This window comes from Stegastes partitus, unplaced genomic scaffold (genome assembly GCF_000690725.1).
Source record: "Stegastes partitus isolate 25-593 unplaced genomic scaffold, Stegastes_partitus-1.0.2 Scaffold1, whole genome shotgun sequence".
In the NCBI taxonomy this organism is placed as follows: Eukaryota; Metazoa; Chordata; class Actinopteri; family Pomacentridae; genus Stegastes; species Stegastes partitus.
Window position 1 is genome coordinate 2,545,626 of NW_007577732.1, and position 21,592 is coordinate 2,567,217.

The 21,592-nt window shown below is 41.0% G+C and overlaps 1 protein-coding gene across 2 annotated transcripts in view; it reads left to right on the top strand.

The window, feature by feature from the left end:
- macrod2 (mono-ADP ribosylhydrolase 2) overlaps nt 1–21,592 on the top strand; it is a 415,533-nt gene that overhangs the window by 298,551 nt on the left and 95,390 nt on the right. For both annotated transcript variants that reach the window (XM_008306138.1, XM_008306093.1), the window contains exon 7: nt 15,498–15,528. In XM_008306138.1, coding sequence (XP_008304360.1) covers nt 15,498–15,528 — 31 coding nt within the window. The remainder of the gene's footprint in view (nt 1–15,497; nt 15,529–21,592) is intronic.

Here is a 21,592-nt window from a genome sequence, read left to right on the forward strand (position 1 = left end):
TTTTCTTTTCTTTTTTTTTTTTCTTACCTGTCTTCAGCAGTGACATTTATGTTTGGACAGAGAATTCAGATTTGCTTTCCGATATTATCTTGCTGGTTAGTAATATCTGAAAAAAACGAGGGATTGGCCTTGTAGTTGACCCAGCACTTAACATTTACCTGAATGATCTGCCACAGGCCATTTCTACGAGGGCAAGTATTTTATTATTATTTTTGTGATTTAATTTGTGATAGAGAACGCATTTAGCAGCTGAACATTGGACACCTGATTTTGAATGTGCAGCTAGTCCTTGAGTTACACTCCCACCTTCCACATTCTCTCCTGTTCCAAGTTAATTAAAAATTATACGACATGTTAGCATTAAATCATTATGAAGTAGGCCTACTGAAGTAATCATTTCATGGGGTAATTTAGAAGATTAAACATTTCTTTCATTGTCAACCAGTGACCTTAATATCGTAAATGTCACACTTGCCTTTTATGAATGATGCTGCAACTGTCAGAACCACAGAACAGATTTAAATTTAAATCAGCTATTAGTGTACCTATACCCACCTTTTTCATTTCACATATAGATGACTCTTGAAACTCCAAAGATTTAGTCGCCATGCCACATGCTGAATGAAGCGCCTGCCAGAGTGAACGCAGGGGTGAATCCTGTTTCATGGTTTGACTTTTTGCTCACAGCTTGGAATGCCAGATAACCTCCAAATCTCACTCTGCTTAATATCTAATGTCACATCCATAAACCTCTGGTAATGATGATATGCATGGAATAAAAAATCCCGGGCTCTCTATCGTTAAGGTCTTAGCCTCCTCATACAAGAGCAAAGAGCATGAGTAGGTGAACATGGAACAACATAATAAAGTCATTTTTAGATGTGTCGAGAAATGCCACAAAGCAAATGTCACAAAAGATTTAATTTATCAGGGCTAAAGGACCGACATGTCTCTGAAATGCATGTTCATAACAACCACATTATGCCTGTGAGGGTGTTTGTGTTTATGTGTGATTTAATGTGTGTGCAGTATTTGTAGCACGGAGGAAGACATAGTGGATGGAATGCACTTTTTGATCCGCAGAGCAGTGAACACAGAGGACAGCAATCAATTGGGATATTGAGAAAGCACTTCATCTGATAATTTCCCTTACAGGAAGTTTTCTTTTCATCTGGAGTCAGCACAGCAAAGTCATTGAGCAATTAAAAGAATGAGCGCACTACAGTATTTTCCACTCAGCGATGCATTGAAGAGGCCCTATTATGAAATTGGAGAGAAGTGATTCGAGCTAAATATACACAGCAGATCGCTTTGGCTTAATCAAGACCGTCATGGCTTCAGATTCCTCAATAAGGAAATATTGGCTTCCCACCTGAGTCCAGTCCTGTATTAGTCCTTGGATTTCCCAGAGGGAGGCTGAGTGGTAAGGAAATGTGGATGTGTTTTTGGCATAGAGCTCCATCAAGCTTAATAACGATGACCTACATGATGGTCTCTTACCCAAGTGTAATCATGGTCCACTCTAAATACTAATCAAGCTACTCTGGGCTGTTTTGTGCTTGTATTTAATTATTGATTAAGAGAAATTATAGTGATCCCACTGCGGGCTCCAGTCATTTTTTTTCTTCAAAAAAAAAAAAAAAAGAACTGTCCAGAGTTGTTTGGTTACATTATTTATTGTAGCGGAATATGAATTGTCCTTCCTATAAAGTGATGCAGTACATTTTTGCTCCAAAACATGTGATGTATTTGGTGCAGAGAAAATGGTTTTCCCATTTTAGCAACTAATTAATTCTTTATCAATATTCATGATGAACTCCACATTTAGAAAACTGTAATTAGCTGTATTATCCTCTGGCCATTTGTGGGAAAAAAAAATTCCATATAGTTCAAATCAAACCACAGCCACAAATCTAGTTTCTGACCAAATTGTATAGTGTGACGGTTACATATTACCTTACATGGATATCAGACATCATTTTAGGCAAACAGCATGTGACAGCAGCACCTCGAAGCAGCGCTTTATCTGCATGGGAGATACAAAGAGCTGGCTGGATGGTGTCATAATTCACGATAGCCTCATGGTGATTCCTTCAGTCACCTTCCGGTTTTCCTTTCAGCCAGCTGCTCCTTGTACTCCCAATCAATCTGCAGTGCCAATGTTGCTGCATTTCACCGTGACCTTGACTGGCATGTCCCCTCTCTGTCGTTTGGGATGCTGGTAGGCTTTTGTCCCTCCTCATTCCTCCTCATTCGATGATGCACCTGTGCTCAGACTGAAATAGCACCACTTTTCCAATTCAGCTTTGGCGTTTCACTGTGTTTAACAAAAAATCTCATATGAGCACGTAGTTGTTGATAGGCCATGTTGTGCTCTGTTTGTTAGTTCGGCTTTCTGCGGCATTGATTTAGTGTGGTTTTCCACCATTTTCAGTAATCGTTCAAATTTTCTCGTGGAAGTGTAAAAGTAAGTAAGTAAAAACAGCTATTTTTGCTTCCTGCTTCTCTGTTTGTTTTATGCATGGTTATGTGTAGAAATCTAATAAGATAATTATGTAGACTATGATTCATCATATACTCCTGCAACAGCTTGGAAATACATTCCTGTCTAGTGCTTCAAGCGTGTTTCTTTTTTGTTGAAGTATGTGGAGGTGGGGAATTTGTTGTTCTGCTTGGGTGACCATAGACATGTAATGTCTGGACCAGGGCCACGGTGGCAGAGTGGCTCCCTTCATGGCCCCAGTCTGACAGAGCTGTCTCTACATGAAGGTGACCCCCTCTCTGGATCCTCCACTGCTGCCCAGCGTGCTCGTCAGGTCCTACAGGCGACATGGTCTATTAAGCACCTTAATGATGACCACCGCCTCATGCACTCACACAATAGACCCTTACTCCTCCCTGTCTCTCTGTATATTTGCGATTCTGAATGTATGTCAGTGTACATTTGCTCTGCAACCCCATCCTTGTACGACGGAATCTAACTTGTAACCAGCAAGTGTCTCAGGGGAGATTTTGATTAGGCCTGGATGCCTGCTGAAATAAATCCCTTTTGGGATTTAAAGGTAGATACTTTGAACAGGCAATCCTTCACAAGGCTTTTACACTCAATAAATCCACTAACGCCCCGATGTTTCAAAACACTGCTTTTATAGCCTCATACTTTATATCCATTCTGCACCGTAGTGTAAAAGTGACAGGACTACTTGAAGATGGCAACAAGCCTTCGGGAGCACTCCTACCAATGCTTTCACATCTGTTGATCCCCAATATCCCTGTACCTGCCATGAATAAAGGAAGTTTGCTACGTGACGAGGCGCGTATATTATGTGCTTCCCTGGTGGTTGGCAAAAAGACTGCGATGTTCAGGTGGCTGCTGCTGGGCTTGGTGTGTGTGCACTTTCAGGTGAGTGAAAATGTGGGGACAGTAGATGAGTCTCTGGAAGTCACCCTCACCACAGTTCATCCCATAGCAATCACTTTCATGCAGTGTTTATAGCCGACCTCCCAGTGTGTGTGTGTCCTGGGCAACAGAGTGGATTAGGAACAGAGTGTTGCAGGGCAACGCCGCCACCCTAGAGATGTTGTAGTCCAAGAAATTAGAATATTTCTATCATCACTAGTTAAATCCCTTGCCTGTTAATGCAAAGCTCAATACTGAAAATAAATAGTGATAATGAAATCCTTTGTACTGTAGCTTTAACAACACACAGTATAGTAGTATATCTTCTGTAGCATCAGGTGGGAATTTCAATGTAATTTAAAGGAGAACCTGAAATAATCCTCCAAGGAAGCCTGCCATGGTTAGATGTTATTGCATTTATATTTTGCTAATACTTACTATCAGCACACAGCAGAAAGCAACCCTGGACTATGGATAATATAATATGGTTCTAGGAACCTTTAGATTGTGTTCATAACTGTGGCTTACAGCCAAAGCTGACATTGATTAATTAAAGGCAAAGCCCACACAGCTAACACTTAGGTAGCCAAGGCCAAATGCATGTTAACATATCACAACCGAAGGTAACCAAGCATTTCAAGCAAATGCAATAACTTTAAATATTAGTTTAATAAGTGACTACAAATTCGGTAAAGCCCAGAACATGTCAGCACTGCCGAGACTATTAAAAAACCCACATGCTATTTGTAATCAAGCCTTTGTTCTTGTGATAATCCTTGTCATCTTAAATACAATGAAACATGTCTGAATTACTGAATTCATATTCAGTGTGTAATGATAATAATTTCTGAGACAGCTGTGCTTTTATGTAGCTTCATATGTTTCCAGACAGACGCGGCGGAAAGGCTCATCAAAAAAAAGGTGCATAAAACTGAAATGTGTATTCTTGTTGTCACCTTTCAAGAGCCTTTTCATATAGAGACAATGAGATACAAAGCCCTTTGTTTTTGCCGTAGGTGTGAATATCATTAGATCTACCGTGAGTGCAATAAATGCGAGTAGGTGCAGTAGCCTTTGCTCATGAGACAATAAAACACATATGGAAATGAGCCGACAGCATGACTAATAGCTTGCAGTTTGAACCACGCGCCCATCTCAGCAAAACGCCTGTTCTCTCAAAGTGAGCCATTATACAGTTATCAATGAGCCTACTTCGCCTTTGATCTCTCTTTTAAGAGTTGAGGATTTTATAGCCAAAAAAAGAAACACCTTAGAGAAGCCATTGGTTTGCATGCTGTCTGCCGTTATGCCTAAAATGAGGATAAAGCGAATACAAAGGAAGCTGTCACTCTCCGTGTCCCTCCTGTCCCTAATCCTTCCACTCCTGAGTCTGTGCCTGCCACACCATCATCAGAGCTCAGATCAAAGTGTGAGAGGACGGCCCACAGGTCTGCACAGAGGGAGAGCTGACCTCCTCTGAGCTTACTGTGTCCTTGGACCAAAGTCCTTTTTAGGGCTAGACATATTCATTGAAAACTGATTCTGTGCCGCGTGCCTAAATTGAGCTTTAGTTTGGATCAGCGATCTTGTTTCATGGACATTCCCTGAGGCAACCGTATATACATGTATATATAACGTGTCAGTTGTATAAGGACAATTTAGTCATCTCATCTGAAGGCCTTTATGTTTATACAGCTGGAATAAACCGATTTTGGAAACACGCATTCTTTAGTGTACAGTGGAATAAATGCCTTTGCGTTCGTGCCCATGGTGGTGCAAGCTTTATTACTTAAAGCGCACCAGACCAGTATATACTGTAAATTGAAAAATAGTGTTTTCTCACGCTAATACGACACAGGCCTTGACCTCTCATCCCGCTACCGTTAATTAGTGTTGCTTGCTCTTACCTCTGGGCAAGCTTAGATTTATGGCTTTATGTTGTGGGGAGGTTTAAAGTGAACGCAGGCTACTGAGGCCTAGTCTTCCTTTGGTGTACATGGATACAGGTTTTCTTTGAATTAAAGCACTGATGTACTTCTAGATACCTTAACTGCATATGTGTACTGTGTGATACGGAAAACTACTTACAGTTTAGCAAGTAGGTCTCAAACTAAAAGCTAATGAATTGGGATATTAACTATGTGATTGCACTTTGCACATTCAAGCCATATTTCAATCCATTATAATCCATAGAATCTACAATTTATTCATTTTATAAAAGTAAACTTTGACTTTTTGGGATTTTTTTGCTGATTTATCGAGCACTACATAAGAAGATCAATATCAATTTCATCCCTGCACGTTCTGTACAGAGATAGATCAGTCACGTGTTTAGCCTAGCCAAGCACAAACACTGGCAGCAAAGGGAAATAGCTGGCCTCCAACAGAAGTTTAAAAAAATCCTTCCAATTATCCAGGGTATACGTATCTGTCTGCCTTGCTGCATTTTTTTCCTCATGCCCATTCATCTCACTCCAGTCTACCTTGGCTCACAAACATGCTGCAGCCTGCCTTTTATTCCTCCACAACATTGCATCACCGGAGTTCACACAGGCTATGTATCACTAGAGTTGTGCAAATAGGAGAGCCATCGTCAAGTGCTGCAGAGCAGAGTGTGACGCAGGCAATCACAGAGCACCCTGAGCCTCTGTTAACAAAGACAGTTCATTAAGTCCTTTATATTCCCAGCTGACAAAAACATCCCTGGCTTCAAGTCTTGGAGTAATTATTCCTAAAACACAAGGCCAATGAAGAAATCACAAGAAACAGACTTACCCAGTGGTGTACTGTATGTTTTGCCTTACAGTATACAGGAAAAAGACAAACATTCACTCTTCTAATTGGAAAATGTGTCCCTATGATTCAATAATAATTATGTACTTACCATGCTTCCAAGGGGTCATCGCACGGAGAGCTCGATTCGATTTGCAGTTAATGAGGTTGGATCTCTTAACGAATGTTAGTTTTTTATTCTGTATGTAGTGCTTTGGGGAATGTGGTTATGGCCTATTTTATCATCTGTTATGACTCTGTGCAGATTCCCCATCCACATTCATCTGGGTAATATTTTACTTAGCTTTTCCATTTTATATAATTAGACGCTAAATAGAGTAGCCCAAGACAAATAAATCATGGAGTCTCTTAATTAGCTGTAATGTTAAGTTAGCAACTTTGAATATTTCCTTAAGCTCATTTTGCATAAACAAATCTATCTTTTCATCTGCAGAAAGATAGATATAGGCATGCAACATCTATCTGTATTCCCAGGTTTTGAGCGGTTGTTTTTGCAGACAAAATGTCACTTCATCCTTACACAATCAGTCATTCTTAAAATGCTATATGCAGTTGAAACTGTGGGAATAGCCTCAAGCCTGGAAGGAGTTAATATCTGTTGGGATTTGTGTGTTCATACCTAAACTCCTATTGTCAGCGAGGAATATCCTTCGATGACGGATTTCCTCGCTATTCTGCAGCTGGGGATAATGTCTGTTTTCACATCAACCATATTAATCCCAGCCACCCTGCTGACCACATGCCATTGCCCTTTCTGTGTTTACCTTGTTAGGCTGGCTCCTTTATAAACCAACGCACAATAGCTCTTAGCCCACTGCACATCGTGCCACACTATTAGTATGCCCCTTAGCACACTGTAGCTCCATGATAAACCTTTAATACTTTAAGTAATGCATGGAAACAAAATAAAGGTCGATTTAAATGATCAAGCATTAATTTTCTCTTTAGATGCATAGGGCGGTTGCTTAGTAACTATTCAAATTACTTGGGTTAGTTCAGGGAGGCTAGTGAAGCTGCACACGACCTGAATATGGCCATGCCATGTTTTTCACTGGCAGTCATTAGTATGCATTATGCAGCAGACATGATTTTAGTCTCACACTGGTTCTGCCACAAAGACAGGGGCATACAGCAAGTGACTTGTCTTCATACGTACGCTGTTCTGTCAACTCAAAATTCAGAGTGGGGTTTTGACTTTGAAGCCCCTTTGATATAGTGCTTTTGAAATGTTGAAGGGCGCCTTGAAAGTAAAAAATGTTTAATTAGTGGCCTTACGTTAGAAGGGTACCATAGGCTGGCTTTCACATTGCAAGACCACAAACCCCTTTTTTCCTTTCTCTGATTAAATGTGCCATTGAAGTTGATTTATGAATAGAAATTAAAGTAATGTCTCTTGAAAAATGCTCCCTTATTATTATTTTACTGTTCATTTAGATCAGCCACTTTGGAATCTTCTGTTCTTATGGTACAAATCATGAGCTATATTTTGGGATTACTGATAATTCTAACCTTCCAGCTCCATATGCTGCTAATCTCCACTGAGACAGTTTGACATGGGGTATGGATATTTGAAAATCCACTTACACCCTGGTTTTACCTTCCATAGAGGGGATATATGGCTCGGCTTGTCTCTTTTGCTCTGTTTTATCTTGAACATTTCAGAGGCTTTCTCACTTTAAGATACCCCACGAAACAGCGGCTTGATAGATTCAGACAGAATCCTCCTATTCCATGCTTTGATCATGTTCTTTATGACCACCTGTAATTTAGGCCCGCTGAATGCAAATGATTTCTAATGCTACACACCATGCACACAGACTCCACATTTCTTAAGCACTCATTGGAATAATCACAGGCTTTAGAGGCCCTAAGGCACATTGAAGGATGTCTTCGCGCTGCTGAGTGTCGAGGTTCAAATATTCAAATCAAACATTATGCTCAGAATTACCACAGGTACATTTTCCTTCATTTACCGCATTCTTTGCTTCCATCTCAGGATTCAATCAAAATGCCTCCTACAGTTTATAATGCCATGGCTCTTGTGATAAATACAATAAAAAAAATCATAAGAGCATTATAATGATGTCACGGTGAGAATTGTAATCAAAGTAAAGTTCAAGGCTTTAAAGGAAGCGGATGGTCGATGCCGTAAATTGTCAAATAAAAGCCCATATTCAAATGATATTCAAATAATACTTGAGGCTGTGGTCTGTTGGAGCTAACACGAATACTGGTACAACAACAGTTCATGTGGTGAATTCATGATAATATGCAATTTTCCAGCATTATTTCCAGTAGTACAACAAGAGCTGTGCATTTCTTTACACTTTTTTTTTTTTTGCTGTTTTTAACAAAAAGTGCTTTTATTGATTGATGTGTGAATCATAAGAGACAGAGGCAGATCAAAACATGGGAGGTTTTTGACAAAACTATCAAAGAATATAAAGCAGGGGACATCTGCTCTACTTCTAATAACGGTCTTGGTTGTCATTTCAGTAAATGTCGGCCCCAGCAGCTTTTTAAGAATATACTGTATTTCATGATGGTTCCTGATCAGACAACAAAGCCACAGGTCTTCTTCTCCAACTGTCAGTCTGAGGCTCCTTCCACTCCACAGCATTCCAGATCAGCCTGCAGAGGAGTCTTGATTTCACCCACCACAAGCATGCTAATGTAATCAATAAGATACTTTTTTAAAAACAGAAAAAATATCGGACAAGAAGTCTGCCTCCAGCTGTACAGACTGGGGGTGCAGTGTGTGGTAGCAGGAATACATTTTGTTATTGAGTTTACCTGACATGTTCCTCACTTACTCATTTGGATTCTGTCAATCATGTGCGGGCCATGTAGAGGTCAGTCAGTTTGTCTCACTGATGTGAGTTTCGTTCTTTTGTCTTTGTATGTTGCTCGCTGGTCAGTGATACAAGTGCAGCTGATACTGAGCAGGAGTCCTCATACATAAATATGAGCAGACGTCTGCTCGCATTTGCTCTCAGTTCAAAGAATGTCGTTTTTATGATTCTCTAAATGTCCCCTCTTAACACTGACAGAATCAGTGTCACCAACAGATCTCTGTCTGAAGCCACAGTGATATGAATTATAAAAGAGAATAATTTCCTGGCAGACTTGTACAATTTAGAGTGCATTATTTATATTTCTGAATATTATTATGCTGCAGCTGTAAAGTTTTTTAAGTTGCTTTGTAACGCATGACCAAATTGTATTTAAAAAACCTTCTTAGTGCACCTGTGCACCGTAGCTCTGGGCTTCAGGGTGAACTGTGCTTGATCAACCATACCGCTGGTCATGGACCGATGAGTCAAGCAGCCATCAGTTCAGTATCTGCTTGTATTTGCTCCACTGCTCTGCACTATCCACAGGCTGCAGCATTTACACCTTTTTTCTGCCCATTCATCTTGCCGCTGTCGCTGTCGTTTGGCAGACGGACACGTTGCAGCCTGCCCCCCCCTCCCTTACACTGCATCTATTGCATGTGCAGATGGGATCGGCGCCGAGGAACTGATGACAGCGATCATAGAGAACCCGGAGGTTCATTATGTCCAAAGAGAATTAATTATGTCCAGCTACTATCTATTGTTGATCCAATCTCATTGCGTGCCCTTGTGGACTTGCAAATCTGTGTTTAGTAAAGTCAGCAACGGCTCAAGATTGTCCCGCTATAGCATTAGCAAGTTCTTAAGGGCTCACTTGTGAATTTTCTGAGCCCTTAATGCACACCTCTCTCATGTCTTGAGTACACACTGCTTCCCCAAATAACCTACAGCTTTCAACATTCCACTGTAATGCAGTGGAAAATGAGGAGAATAGAGTGCTTAGATTTAGAAGAAGAAGAAAAAAAAAACCTCTATAATTGAAATACCAATCAAACTTTATTAGTAATACTTGTGTTATTATGTATGCAGTTGTACCCATTCCCATCCTATCAGTGGCAGTGATTTCACTCACAAAGAATACAGACACTGGGTACTTGGTGTATTTAATTTAAACCGGCGTATTTAATATCATGCTTAGGTGACAATAATAATACACAACAGACCAGGATTAGGCTGTTGTATTTCAGTATTTCATATTTTACCGTGTTGCTTCAATGTTTGCTTTCTTTGCTGCTACAGACTCACGCTTGCAAAATGGATACATGTTGATGTCAACAAAAACATTGTGATAAGCATTATTTGCAATTTCTTTAGTCTGGATTGTCGTTTTTCTTCCCGTTATTAGACATTACCTACTGTTGCTTAGGGAAGGGAAAAAAAATACTTGGTGGCAGAACATTTTCATACTTTATTGCTGGCGGGACTGTAAAGGAGAACAGGGATCTTCTGTTTATTTATAACGACAGCGATTCTCCATCTTAGAGCGGCGAAGGTGCATGCAAACAGCTTAAACTACATAAGCTGTTTTAAGCCGAGTATCATGGCCAGCGAGTTACTCCCTGCACAGTCAGTGATGCTGAGTCCTTAATGGACAGATATTATTGTGATAATAGTTATACTTAATCATGGTAGATATGAAAACGGATGGTGGGACTCGGGCCATTAGGTGCCAGGTTTCCTACCCTCTGCATTTCTCCATCCTCCATTTAGCATAATGACACTCAAACAATCAGTGCTCACATTAGAATATGGACTGTGGTATTATGCAGAATAAAAGGGTGTTAATGTGTCATATTTGAATATCCTGATCTGTAACCGTGACGTGTTCTTCCCGGCAGCAGCAGGTAGCTGATTTGAAGAGGGCCTGCATGACCCACATGCTTAAAGAATTACAGCAGTCAACAAAGAGGATTCTCTTGGATTCATGTTCAGATACTCTGATGTGAGCCCGCACAGTGGCAACACTTGTGAATAATAACATACTTGTGGTCATATTTGCACAAGGTCTCCCCATGCTGCTGTGATTTATAAGCATAGCTTCCATCTGCAAACAGGCTAGGAGGCTTCAACCTACAGGGGCAGCACCCTGGGTCCAGTGCTATTTACTCAGCCAGCCGAGACGAGGCGCTCCCCCGGCAGGGTCCTGCAGTCACTGTGCCCATGCATGGCTCTCCCCCTCCTCTTAACCTGTCTGCTGTCGGCCACTCTGCAGTGCCTGCAGCACGGGAAGGTGGCAGCTACCGCAGGACAGCCGCATTTTGCCACAGGTTGAGCCATCTTTACTGTGTCAGTTCCTGCTGCTTAACAAATGACTGAAAGCTGCAGGCTATCATGCTCGCAGTGGAATAACAGTGACTTAGTTTTATGAGCACTGTCTTTGGTAAACTCTAGTCACACTTAGCAGTTAATAAATCATTGTTTTAATAAGGTGCGGTGTGTCGGTTTTAAAAATGAAAACCCAATTCCTGTAAATATGCAAATTTTACAGTAAGCACATGCGATTTATAATTAACACCATCATTAATGTAAGTATATTTCTCCAAACAATAAAAAAAAAAAAACGCAGCGACTCGGGGTTTGTCTAATGTATTGCGAGGTGAATAACTGTGTAGAGATGCTGAGAGGAAAGGTGCTCCACTTTATAGTGATGTGATAGATTAGGGAGGAGCCCCAGCAACAGAATAATTTCCCTGGTGACCAATTTCTGAACACTCTCTAAGCAAAGAAAATCAGCAACAAGCCAACATGTCGGGCATCGCCTCGTGCCAGGGTGCAGGGTGCTGACTCACTTCTAATGAGCAGCCAGAGATAGAAATAATAAGCTAAACAAGGAATCGTAGGTCATGACTGCATATACACCGCTGACTGTCCTAATTAACACTAGACCTCATACAACGTAAGCAGATGTAAAGGTGCGTGCGCAGTATAGCATCAGCGGTGGCCCGGCATTGATGGGAAAGGAAAAGCAAAATAGGTTATGCTTTGCTATTCTTACAGCATGCTCAGTTATTTTGATCTTGCCTTAAACTCTGGCCTCAAAAATCGTATGAAATCTACTGTTTTGCGTCTGTAAAAACACGACAGCTGTATGCAATACAGTAGCAGACTGACAGTCACCACTCCTCTACCCTGCATGCAAATATGTAATAAGAAAGCACTGCAATAAACCAGTAGAATAGTTCTCCCTTTTCTCAGCTATACATTTGGAAAGTTACAAATATAGTTTCCGAAAAAAAATCTAAATCAATCAATATCTGTCGTGACCTCCCTGCGCTTTTTAAAACAGCTCGTATTCCCCTCACAACACTTGCATACAGTTTTTCTAGGTACTTGACAGGTAGGTTGTTCCAAAGCATCTCGGAGAACTTGCCACAGTTCTTCTGTGGATTCGGGCAGCCTCAGTTGCTCCTGTCTCGTCATGTAATCCTAGACTGACTCAATGATGGCTCCATGGGGGCAACACCATCTGTTGCAGCGCTCCTTGTTCTTCTTGTCGCCAAAGATGGTTCTTTATGCCTTTCGCTGCGCGTTCGGGTTCGTTGTCAAGCAGCAGGATGTTCTTGGGACTGATTGGACACCTCCCCGATGGCGCTGAGTGATGGATAAGAATCTAAAGTGCCTAAAACTTTTGCACAATAATGTCTACTTCTCTTCACTTTTTTTTTTGCAGTACATGTCCTTTAAACAAGCAAGTGTCAAAGCGGCGTCAGATCTCGAAGGCATCCCATTAAGTGATTAACTGATGCATTTTTCACACAAGCAAGATCAATACTCTTTAATGTGTCAGCCAGGGAACTAATAAAAAGGATTTTAATTGATTATGCTGATGGTTTGTCATTGCCACGGCCTGTGATGTGTTCAGGTTTAGCTGCCGTCAGAGCGCGAGTTCAAGTTGAAGTGACTGTCATCGTGGCCTTTCAGCTCAGAGAGGATAACAAGGCTTCTCGCTCAAGATCGGTTTGGCAGCTGAGGTCGGCTGACGGCAGCGTTAGAGAATAACGCTCATCTTATCTGAAGACTATATTAGTTTCACTTTCTCCTTATGCTTCAAATTCATCCATCCTGCCGTAGCAACATTGATTCCTATTTATGTGGACTGTTGCCAAATGTAAAACTGGCATAATTTTTTATATTAAGATTTTCACTGATCTAAATGCCAAGATGCTTGTAATTACATTTTTCCACACAGTTATTTCTAGTTATTTCTTTCCAAGACAGTATATTAAATATCTGACCGTTTTTCACCTCTAATCTCAATACGCCTCTGTGTATGCCATGATCTGAGGCTGGCACAGGGCTAAAAACGGCCATGCTTCTCCACGCCTCATCATCTGTGGTTTGTGTCAGACCCAGACAGTCATCTGGAAAGGTCAAAGCTACGGTAAAAGATTTAAATCACCCCACAGAAGAAAGATTTACCTTGACAGGCGGAACCTGAAAACTGGTAAATAAGAATGCAAACAGAGACTTATTCCTCTTCACTTAAACCAAGGACAAACAGACCGCTGCATTTCAAAGCAAGGGTCATAGGTTGCGATGCTTTACAGAAAAAAAGGGATGCATATTTTAATCGTTTTTTTTTTTTTTTTAATTAGTTATTTTCTTCCTTAATGTGTGAATTATGCTTCCTCTCAGTTGAAAAGACTCAAAGATCAAAACCCTGACTATTTGTTTGCATAATCGTCACATGCAGAGACGTGTATCCGCTATCCTTCTCCTTTCAGATCTATTAATTGTGTTTTTACTTCTCAAATAAAGTGATCTTGGCGTGCCTGCTAGCAACAGCATGTTTCTAAATACAACTTGACAGGGTCAGTGTGGGAAAAAACAAACTGTTGGACTTAATTTTGGCACTGGGTGAATTTGACATATGGGTGTTATTCTTTGATGAATCTTTGTGGTGTTTTGTAGTTCTATATTCATCCAGTTAGCTGCTAGTGGGAACGTTTTCCCTTTTTTTTTTTTTTTTTTTCATTTGTCAACATTATTATATTAATGTTGCGGCCACGCCTTTTGATGAATGCAGGAACTAAAGCACGTATTCAGCTTGTTTTGAGGACAAATGGGACCTTTGAAAAAATCCTTTCTCTTTACTGTTTATTAATATACTTAAAAAGATGAATGTGAAATAGGGCGGCTTACAGCGAGGCCTATGTATCATAATATATTAGCTCACAGAAGTAAAGAATAATGAAACTATTTTCAGCTATAAAGCCATGCTTGAATAATATGTCTGCTGCAAAGTGCTACAAAGCAAGAACTATTACAAGGTGGTTACTTTTTATAATCTTTTCGGAAGAGACATCCATAAATATATGTTGTTTTTTTGCTCTTTGCCTCATGGAAATATGTATATTTATGTTTTTATTTTTTATTATTATTCTCTGCCTGTCTGTTTTATTTTGTGTTCCTGTGCTCTGGTTGGAGGTGGGATTTTATTGATTTCTGCTATTGATCCACATGTGGCAGCAATGACTCTGTGATTTTGTGGTTAGTTTTATCATCATGCACTGAAAAGCCTCTCGCTGCGATGTCCTCATTGTTGCTGAAACACAGCTGAGTCACTGTTGGCAGTTTGCATCAACTTCACACAGGATGAAATCTGTCCATCTATCTGTTTAGCTACCTTATCTTGCCATCTAAATGCCTTAAATTAAAGACAGATCAGCAGGCTGGCACGAAATGTGACGCGTGGAGCGGCGGTGAGTAAGTTCCACACACATCAGTGGATGTCTGGCAACGGACTCGATCAGTCGGCCTCATTTGGATATGCATGTGCTGGAGGTTATTAATTCATGAGTCTGATCCACCTTTCCCTCAGGCAACATAAGCAAAGCACTGCTGTTATAGACATCAAGCGCTAATAAGCAGTCTCATTCCCTGGTCCAACAGTCTACACTGGAATTCTGTCCAGCAGTGTCTTTAACACAGCAGTGTGATCATGATAATCCAATAAATATATGTGTGCAAATAGGAGTGTTCACGTCCAGGGTGGATTTAATTGGTCTGTTTTTGGAAGAACAGTGCACCATATAAGTGTGTATTTGTTTTTATGTATCGTGCATGAGCGCTCGATTATGGTTCGCAATATGATTCCACATTAGCATTGCAAGGATTTGGGCAAATGGTGCTGTAAATTGCTCCTCTTGGGAATGAAGAAGTGAAGCAGTAGATGTAAACAACAAACAAACCAAGGTAAACAATAGGTGTCCTCCAGTGGCTTTGGTGTAATGAAGACGTTACGCACTCATTCAATATTAGTTGATGATGTTCGAATTCCTCAGCTTGTGATTTTTGTTTTATTATAGTTTGTTAGATAGAATTAAAGTAGGAGTTACTTTTTTTATGTCACATTTTACTTAAGTTGTGTCATCCTGCTCTGATTGTTATGTCTCTTTTTTTCCCCACAGGCCTTCCCATGTATATCCACAGGCATCTATGGTAAGTTTCATTTCTTCTATCTTTCTTAAATCAACTTTCTCCTTGAAATTGTTTTGCTTTTCATTGCAACTTTTCTGACAACAATCTGCACACATTCCTTGCTCCGTATTGCAAACATCCTTTCAGTGAATGTTTGTTTTGAAATTGTGCAGGACATACATACATTGTGGAGAACATACATTCAAAGATAAAAAAAACAATGAACATGCCAAGAATTTCATCTTATACCATGTTGCACAAAGACACAACCTCACAGAAGGTCAATACAATGTAAACCCTGAATATTGTTTCTTTGCCCTCATGGGAGCAAGCTGAATATGCTGCAAGGCAAGCGTGCTCATTACAGTTGAACAAAGTCAGATGCCAAACTTGTTAATATATTAAGGTTTTGTAGTTTTAAAGGCAAACGTTAGATGCAAGAAAATGTGTATAGAAAATCTGAACTGCCTCGGTTGAGACATGTTTTATTTATTTTTTCCTCACCATACCCTATACAGCTTATGCAATCCTCTGAATTTGCATACAACTGTAATAATCGCAGCAGGGGCCAAATGTGTAAGGATTAATTAACATGCTAATTTCTATTGTCTGTAACTGACTATTAGTTAGCAGCAGTGTAGCTTTGTGAGAGCAGTTGCAACCCTGGTAAACTTGTGCATAATTTCAAATGACCTATATGCCTGTTTTGGCCACCACAACGCTTTGCCATTGTTACACTAAAAGCCTATATAAGCCAGTAATTCATTGTCATGGATCTGTAGCTGTTTAGACAGCCATCTCATGGGGGGACGTTAGGTACCTCTGATCGCTCTCTGGAGTCGTATAACAGCCAAAATTACAACAATTTTACAAGACCTGCTGCTGCCAATAGTGCAAACACTGTTCTCTCAAGAAGTTTTAATGTGTATGCATGACAGTGCTCCTGTGCCCAATGTAAAACTAATTTAAAATTGATTTCTGTAATACCAAAGTTTTATGGCCTCAAAACTTAAAAAAAAAAAAAACACAGAAAAAAGATTGAATCTTCTAGAGCCACAGTTGTATTTTCTGTGCTGACGATACTGTTTTCCATGAGGCTGGCCTTACACATCATATTAAAGGCATCCTGGTATTCACCTCCGTAATGTGTTGAGCTTTGGTTCTACATAGAGTTTGTGTCCTTGTAAAATTAAAATAAAATGCCATGGCTGCAAAATTTTACATCACTGCCTGTTTTTAATTTAGCAAGGTACTTTCTAACATTGATGGTGTAAATGAGCACAGCGACAGCTGAGCTATTTGAATATGCTTATTAAGAACTGATGCTGGGCTTTTTAAATGCAGACATTTGGAACTGATTTGCAAACTGTAAGTGAAGTGTCAGCAACCCACAGATTTCTATTTGGTTTTTATTCATATCACACATGGCACACAGCTTTGCCTAAGTGAATTGCATTGCTCCTTGTAGCAGGAAAATAACACCATATCGAACATCTCTGATGCAACTAGCCAGTCGCCACCCGTTGGGAAGAAAAACGTACGTCAATGTTTTAATTACAAGTGAAAATCAGTGACAGTTGAGCACCTGATTCATGGTTTGCTGCACATTTAACCTCAGACAGCTTTAGTGCTGAAATACGTGCCTACCTAGAAAGTCAAAAGAGAGTGTGTGAATGTGTTTCACTGAAAAACACAATATAAAGAAACCTGTAGACATATTTTGGAAAAGCAATCTTGCACTATTCTTCCCACAAGGATGAAGTATAGGAAGGCTATCTACTGCAAAAAAAAAAGAAGTTACTGATTGATAACATAATCCCAGAGCTTGAATGGGAACATGCAATCCTCTAAACTTCCATGTTCGTAAACCTCAATACTGACACCATATATGAAACCAGCTATATGCCAGATGTGTAGTGTAAAATGTTCAGAGCATATGGTCTGTTATATATAGATTACATTTTTTTTTCCTTTGTTGTTGTTTTTGATTTGTAACAGTCTATACAGAATGAAAAAATAAAATAATCCATCAGCCACTGGGGAACATCAAAAGAACCTTGTTGCTCACACACATACTCACTGCCTCACGTCCCTGTGTGACTGTTTTTCTCTTTGAAAAGTCACAGCAATGTGATGCAATTTCCAACCAAAGCCATCACTCTTCCTCCTTTGTCAACCTGAGACTATAACTAACTGGCAGCTGTCACTAAGTCACACAGTGAAATACTACACTCAAAGCACTGATTATAGAGCCTGACAAACTCTGGCAGGTCAACCCTACTGAAACCTCCCTGCATGGAGGTAGATACATGCACACACATGGCGTATTCCAAGACGCAAAGCATACACATACACGGCTTTTGCATACACTGTTACACACACTTTACTACCAGCGGTGTAGTAAAGTCTGCTTATAAATCACGAGATGTTTGTAATTATGCACTGTGCACTGGATAGAACATTTCCCTCGTGGGATATTGGACGTTTTCCACCCATCACTTTCGCAATTCACACAGTTTATTGCACAACAGCTCCTCATCATTTCCTCTCACCATCTTTCTGCGCAATATTGTCTGTTTTCTACCACCTATGCACGCATCTAAAAATGGCTATTACTGAAGTGTTAATGATGAGAAGGCCTATGGATGTAATCTCACTCGAGTGATGCAACAGATTCTCATTAATTAAATTAAATGATGGATGGAGCAAAATTCTTAAGAGTTACTTTTAAAAGAGTTATTTTTAGTTTCTTGACATTTTTACAAGTTGAATTAAGGAAATACTATTTTTTTTAAAAATCAGCTTATGGTCTACACTCAGGTCTGTTTTTCCAAAATGGATTTGTGGAATGAAAAAGCTCTATTGTAGCGACACAAAGGCAGCCTAAATTCATGCATTTTTGTACTGTACGCTGCTGCTGCTACTGCTGCTGCTGCTGCTGCTGACGAGGACACTACTTATTGCTGCTCAGTGTGGTACTGCGTGCTGCATTGCCGGTGGGAGCCCGTCATACCACTCCACCAGGAGCCCCCTCACATCAAAGGGATAGTCTGTGCAGAGCCAAGCATGCAGTGGAGGGGAGGAATTAAACAGCCTGTTCAATAAATAAACAGCTTAGCGCTTCCCATAACTGCATCTCCACAGAACAATACAGCTGATTAAGACTAAAGATCTTCACACAGCAGAGGGCAAATAGAGGAGGGACTTTCAAAGGAGCTACAGTACAGTACGGTGCTGTGATGTTGTTCTCTATGACTCCTCCCTGTGCCCCCTGAGTGCTGCCATATTCTGAAAGGGGCTCTGCTCTCTTGTCAGGAGTTTTGACATTTTATGTACATTTTAGATAACCTTTAAGGTCAGCTTCCATTTCAGCATTTAAACTATTTAGTGTGGCAGTCACATCTTCCTCTTTCTTTGTATCTGTCGGTGTGTGTTCTTTTTTTCTTTTTTCTTTTTTCTTGCTATCTCTCTCTGTCTCTGTAGAATACATATATAGCTATCGTTTTGTATACGTGCACATTGTCATGCTGTCAGTCGTTACACGTACGCACATGTGCTTGACCCATTTCCACACTTGAATTGCCGCAAGAAAACAAATCTCGTGCCCCTAACATTGTGACAGAGAGGAATCAGGAACAAGTTATCCAAGGCTTTTGTGCAGCGAAAAACAGATTTGTCAGGAAGGCTAATGCTAATTGACACTCTCTCTCACGCCTCCATATTCCAGAAGACTCAGTCACCACTGACAGATGATGGCAGAACAGGGAGGTTGGGTGTAGTAGGGGTGCACAGGGGGTACCTTAGACGCTTGGAAAGAAAAATGAGGGCTCACACTGCGCTGACAGTCCAATCCCTCAGTCCGGCCCATTAGCCACAACAGAATTTTTGCACCGATTGTGTGTCGGAGGTACCACCCATAAACAAACTGGTGCCCACCGTGGGCCACGAGGTCACCCAGCATGATAGAGGTTATTAAGTGCTGCTCCTGTTTGCACATCAATCACAGCCATGCGACCCGGGTTTAAATGGATTATTCCTTCCAAGGAGGAGACACCTCTCAATGTCTCACAGGATCAGTGCCAAGAGTCCAACTGCCTCAACTTAGAGAGGTCATTTGCTCTTTTTGTATCCCTTCCCTTTCTCTTCTCATACATTCACTTGTCTCTTGTTGTCCTTTTTCTCCCTCACACATCCTTCTCATACGTAAACACATGAGCAAAGCCATATACATCAAAATCCCACTTGAAGATGCATTGTGGACAATTTAGCCCTCTGAAGATCACATCTTACCTGGTGTTAAAAGTGCACTTTCCAACAGCCTTGTAAAGGGCTGTACAGTTTAGGAGACATCTGCTAAGATCAATCTGTGCACAGAGCAGAGGGCTCGCTGGCACGGTATGAAAGCAAGGACATGAACATTACGTCTGCTATTTGCCTGACAGATGCCATCACACGCATGCATTTATAATCCTATCAAAACAATCAGAGGTGCTCAGAGCCGCCAAGCTGCTGCTCCTCTCTGGACAAATAACTCCCTGTTTACTGCTAACCCTCCACCTTTGGCTCATCTGTCTCTGTGACGGATCTGAGGATTGTTGACAAAGGAGTTTTAGCACTGACTGGTGGCTGTGGGAGATACGCGGATGTAATCCACCCAAGCTCTACTGGTATGTCCACGCTGCCATTCTGCTGTACCGTCCAGATCAAAGGTGTCAAGCCGCTAAGATTTTTTTCCTCTCGCCAGCATCATGCGCTGGCTCTCTTCATCCCTGTCTGGGATTAGGAAGGTTGGAGACATTCATGGCACCTTATCTCTCAACAGCGATGGCTTGCTGCTAGCTTGCCAGAGATGGCCAGGGCAAGTTCCCCCTTCTCTTAAAACCTAGGGTTTACTACATGGAGCTTAGTCCAGCTGGGTTAGGAATTTCAAGGTACATAGGAGCAATATGCTGTATCAGTGGGCAGCAGAGTGTGTGCTCAGAGGGAACAGGAGCTTCGTAGCCCATTTAACTGAGTCACACAGCGTGCATTGTACTCAACACTGGCCGTTCTCTACCATTTTCATGGATGATAAGCCAAATGTAAAAATACTTCCCACCCACAGGACAATAGATTTAGGCCTTTGCAAAACTTGGTTGAGCATTAAACTTTTGCATATCATACACTTCTCAGAATGTTTTTAAAGAGGAAAATGTCATGTGTTAATTTTAGCATGTAGGACAAAGCATGGTATCACCTATATGGAAGGTTTCCAACGAAGGTCATCATCTGTTGTGCCATGGAGACTGCACTCTGTCTTCCCACCTCTTTTTCTGCCTCTCTTCCTCACATAGCACCCTCCCATCCCTCTTTGTCTCTGTCTCCTTCTGTGGGCTGCAAAGTCGGTCATGGTCACAGCCCTGCTGTCGTGTTCCCAGCGTTGGTGTAGGAGCAGCTCCGGGCCATTTGACACCCATGCTTTGGCGTCTAGAGTCCTGGGGCGCTACTCTGTCCTCCACCCCGGGTCACCTCACCTCTCCTCTGGGCCCTGATGGGGTGACAACCCTGTTCCCCCTTCGCTTTACAGATGAACACACAGCACTTCTGCCCTCAACTAGAGCAGCCCTCAACTGTGCTGCACGTAATGATTTCCTCCTGCTGCCCAATTTAACCGCAACCATCTCATCTGCATTTTATTATATTGTGCTTAAATGATTCCACCCTGCCTGTCTGTGAAAACAGAGTTGAGATTTTGTGTGCCGTGGCCACATTTTATTAAAAACAACAACAAAAAACCTTCAAATGAAGAAAAATATTTAAAATAAATTCTAAGCAATGGTTATGAAAAAGCAGGATGTATCGGAAAACCTGTGAGACTAAATGTTTGTTGACCTTTCAAAAGCAGGTAGACATTAGCATTGTCGACATTAGCATATGTTTGTTTTTTCTCTAGCACATAGTATGTTTACTGCCATTTCAACGCCTGTGGTGAATTTGCCAGTGCCACTTACCGTAGCCTCGGGCTATATACTGCTTCAAGGTACACAGCTCATCAAAATGAATAGTGAGAGCTGAGATGTGAACTTGACCAGGTACAACAGTGGAG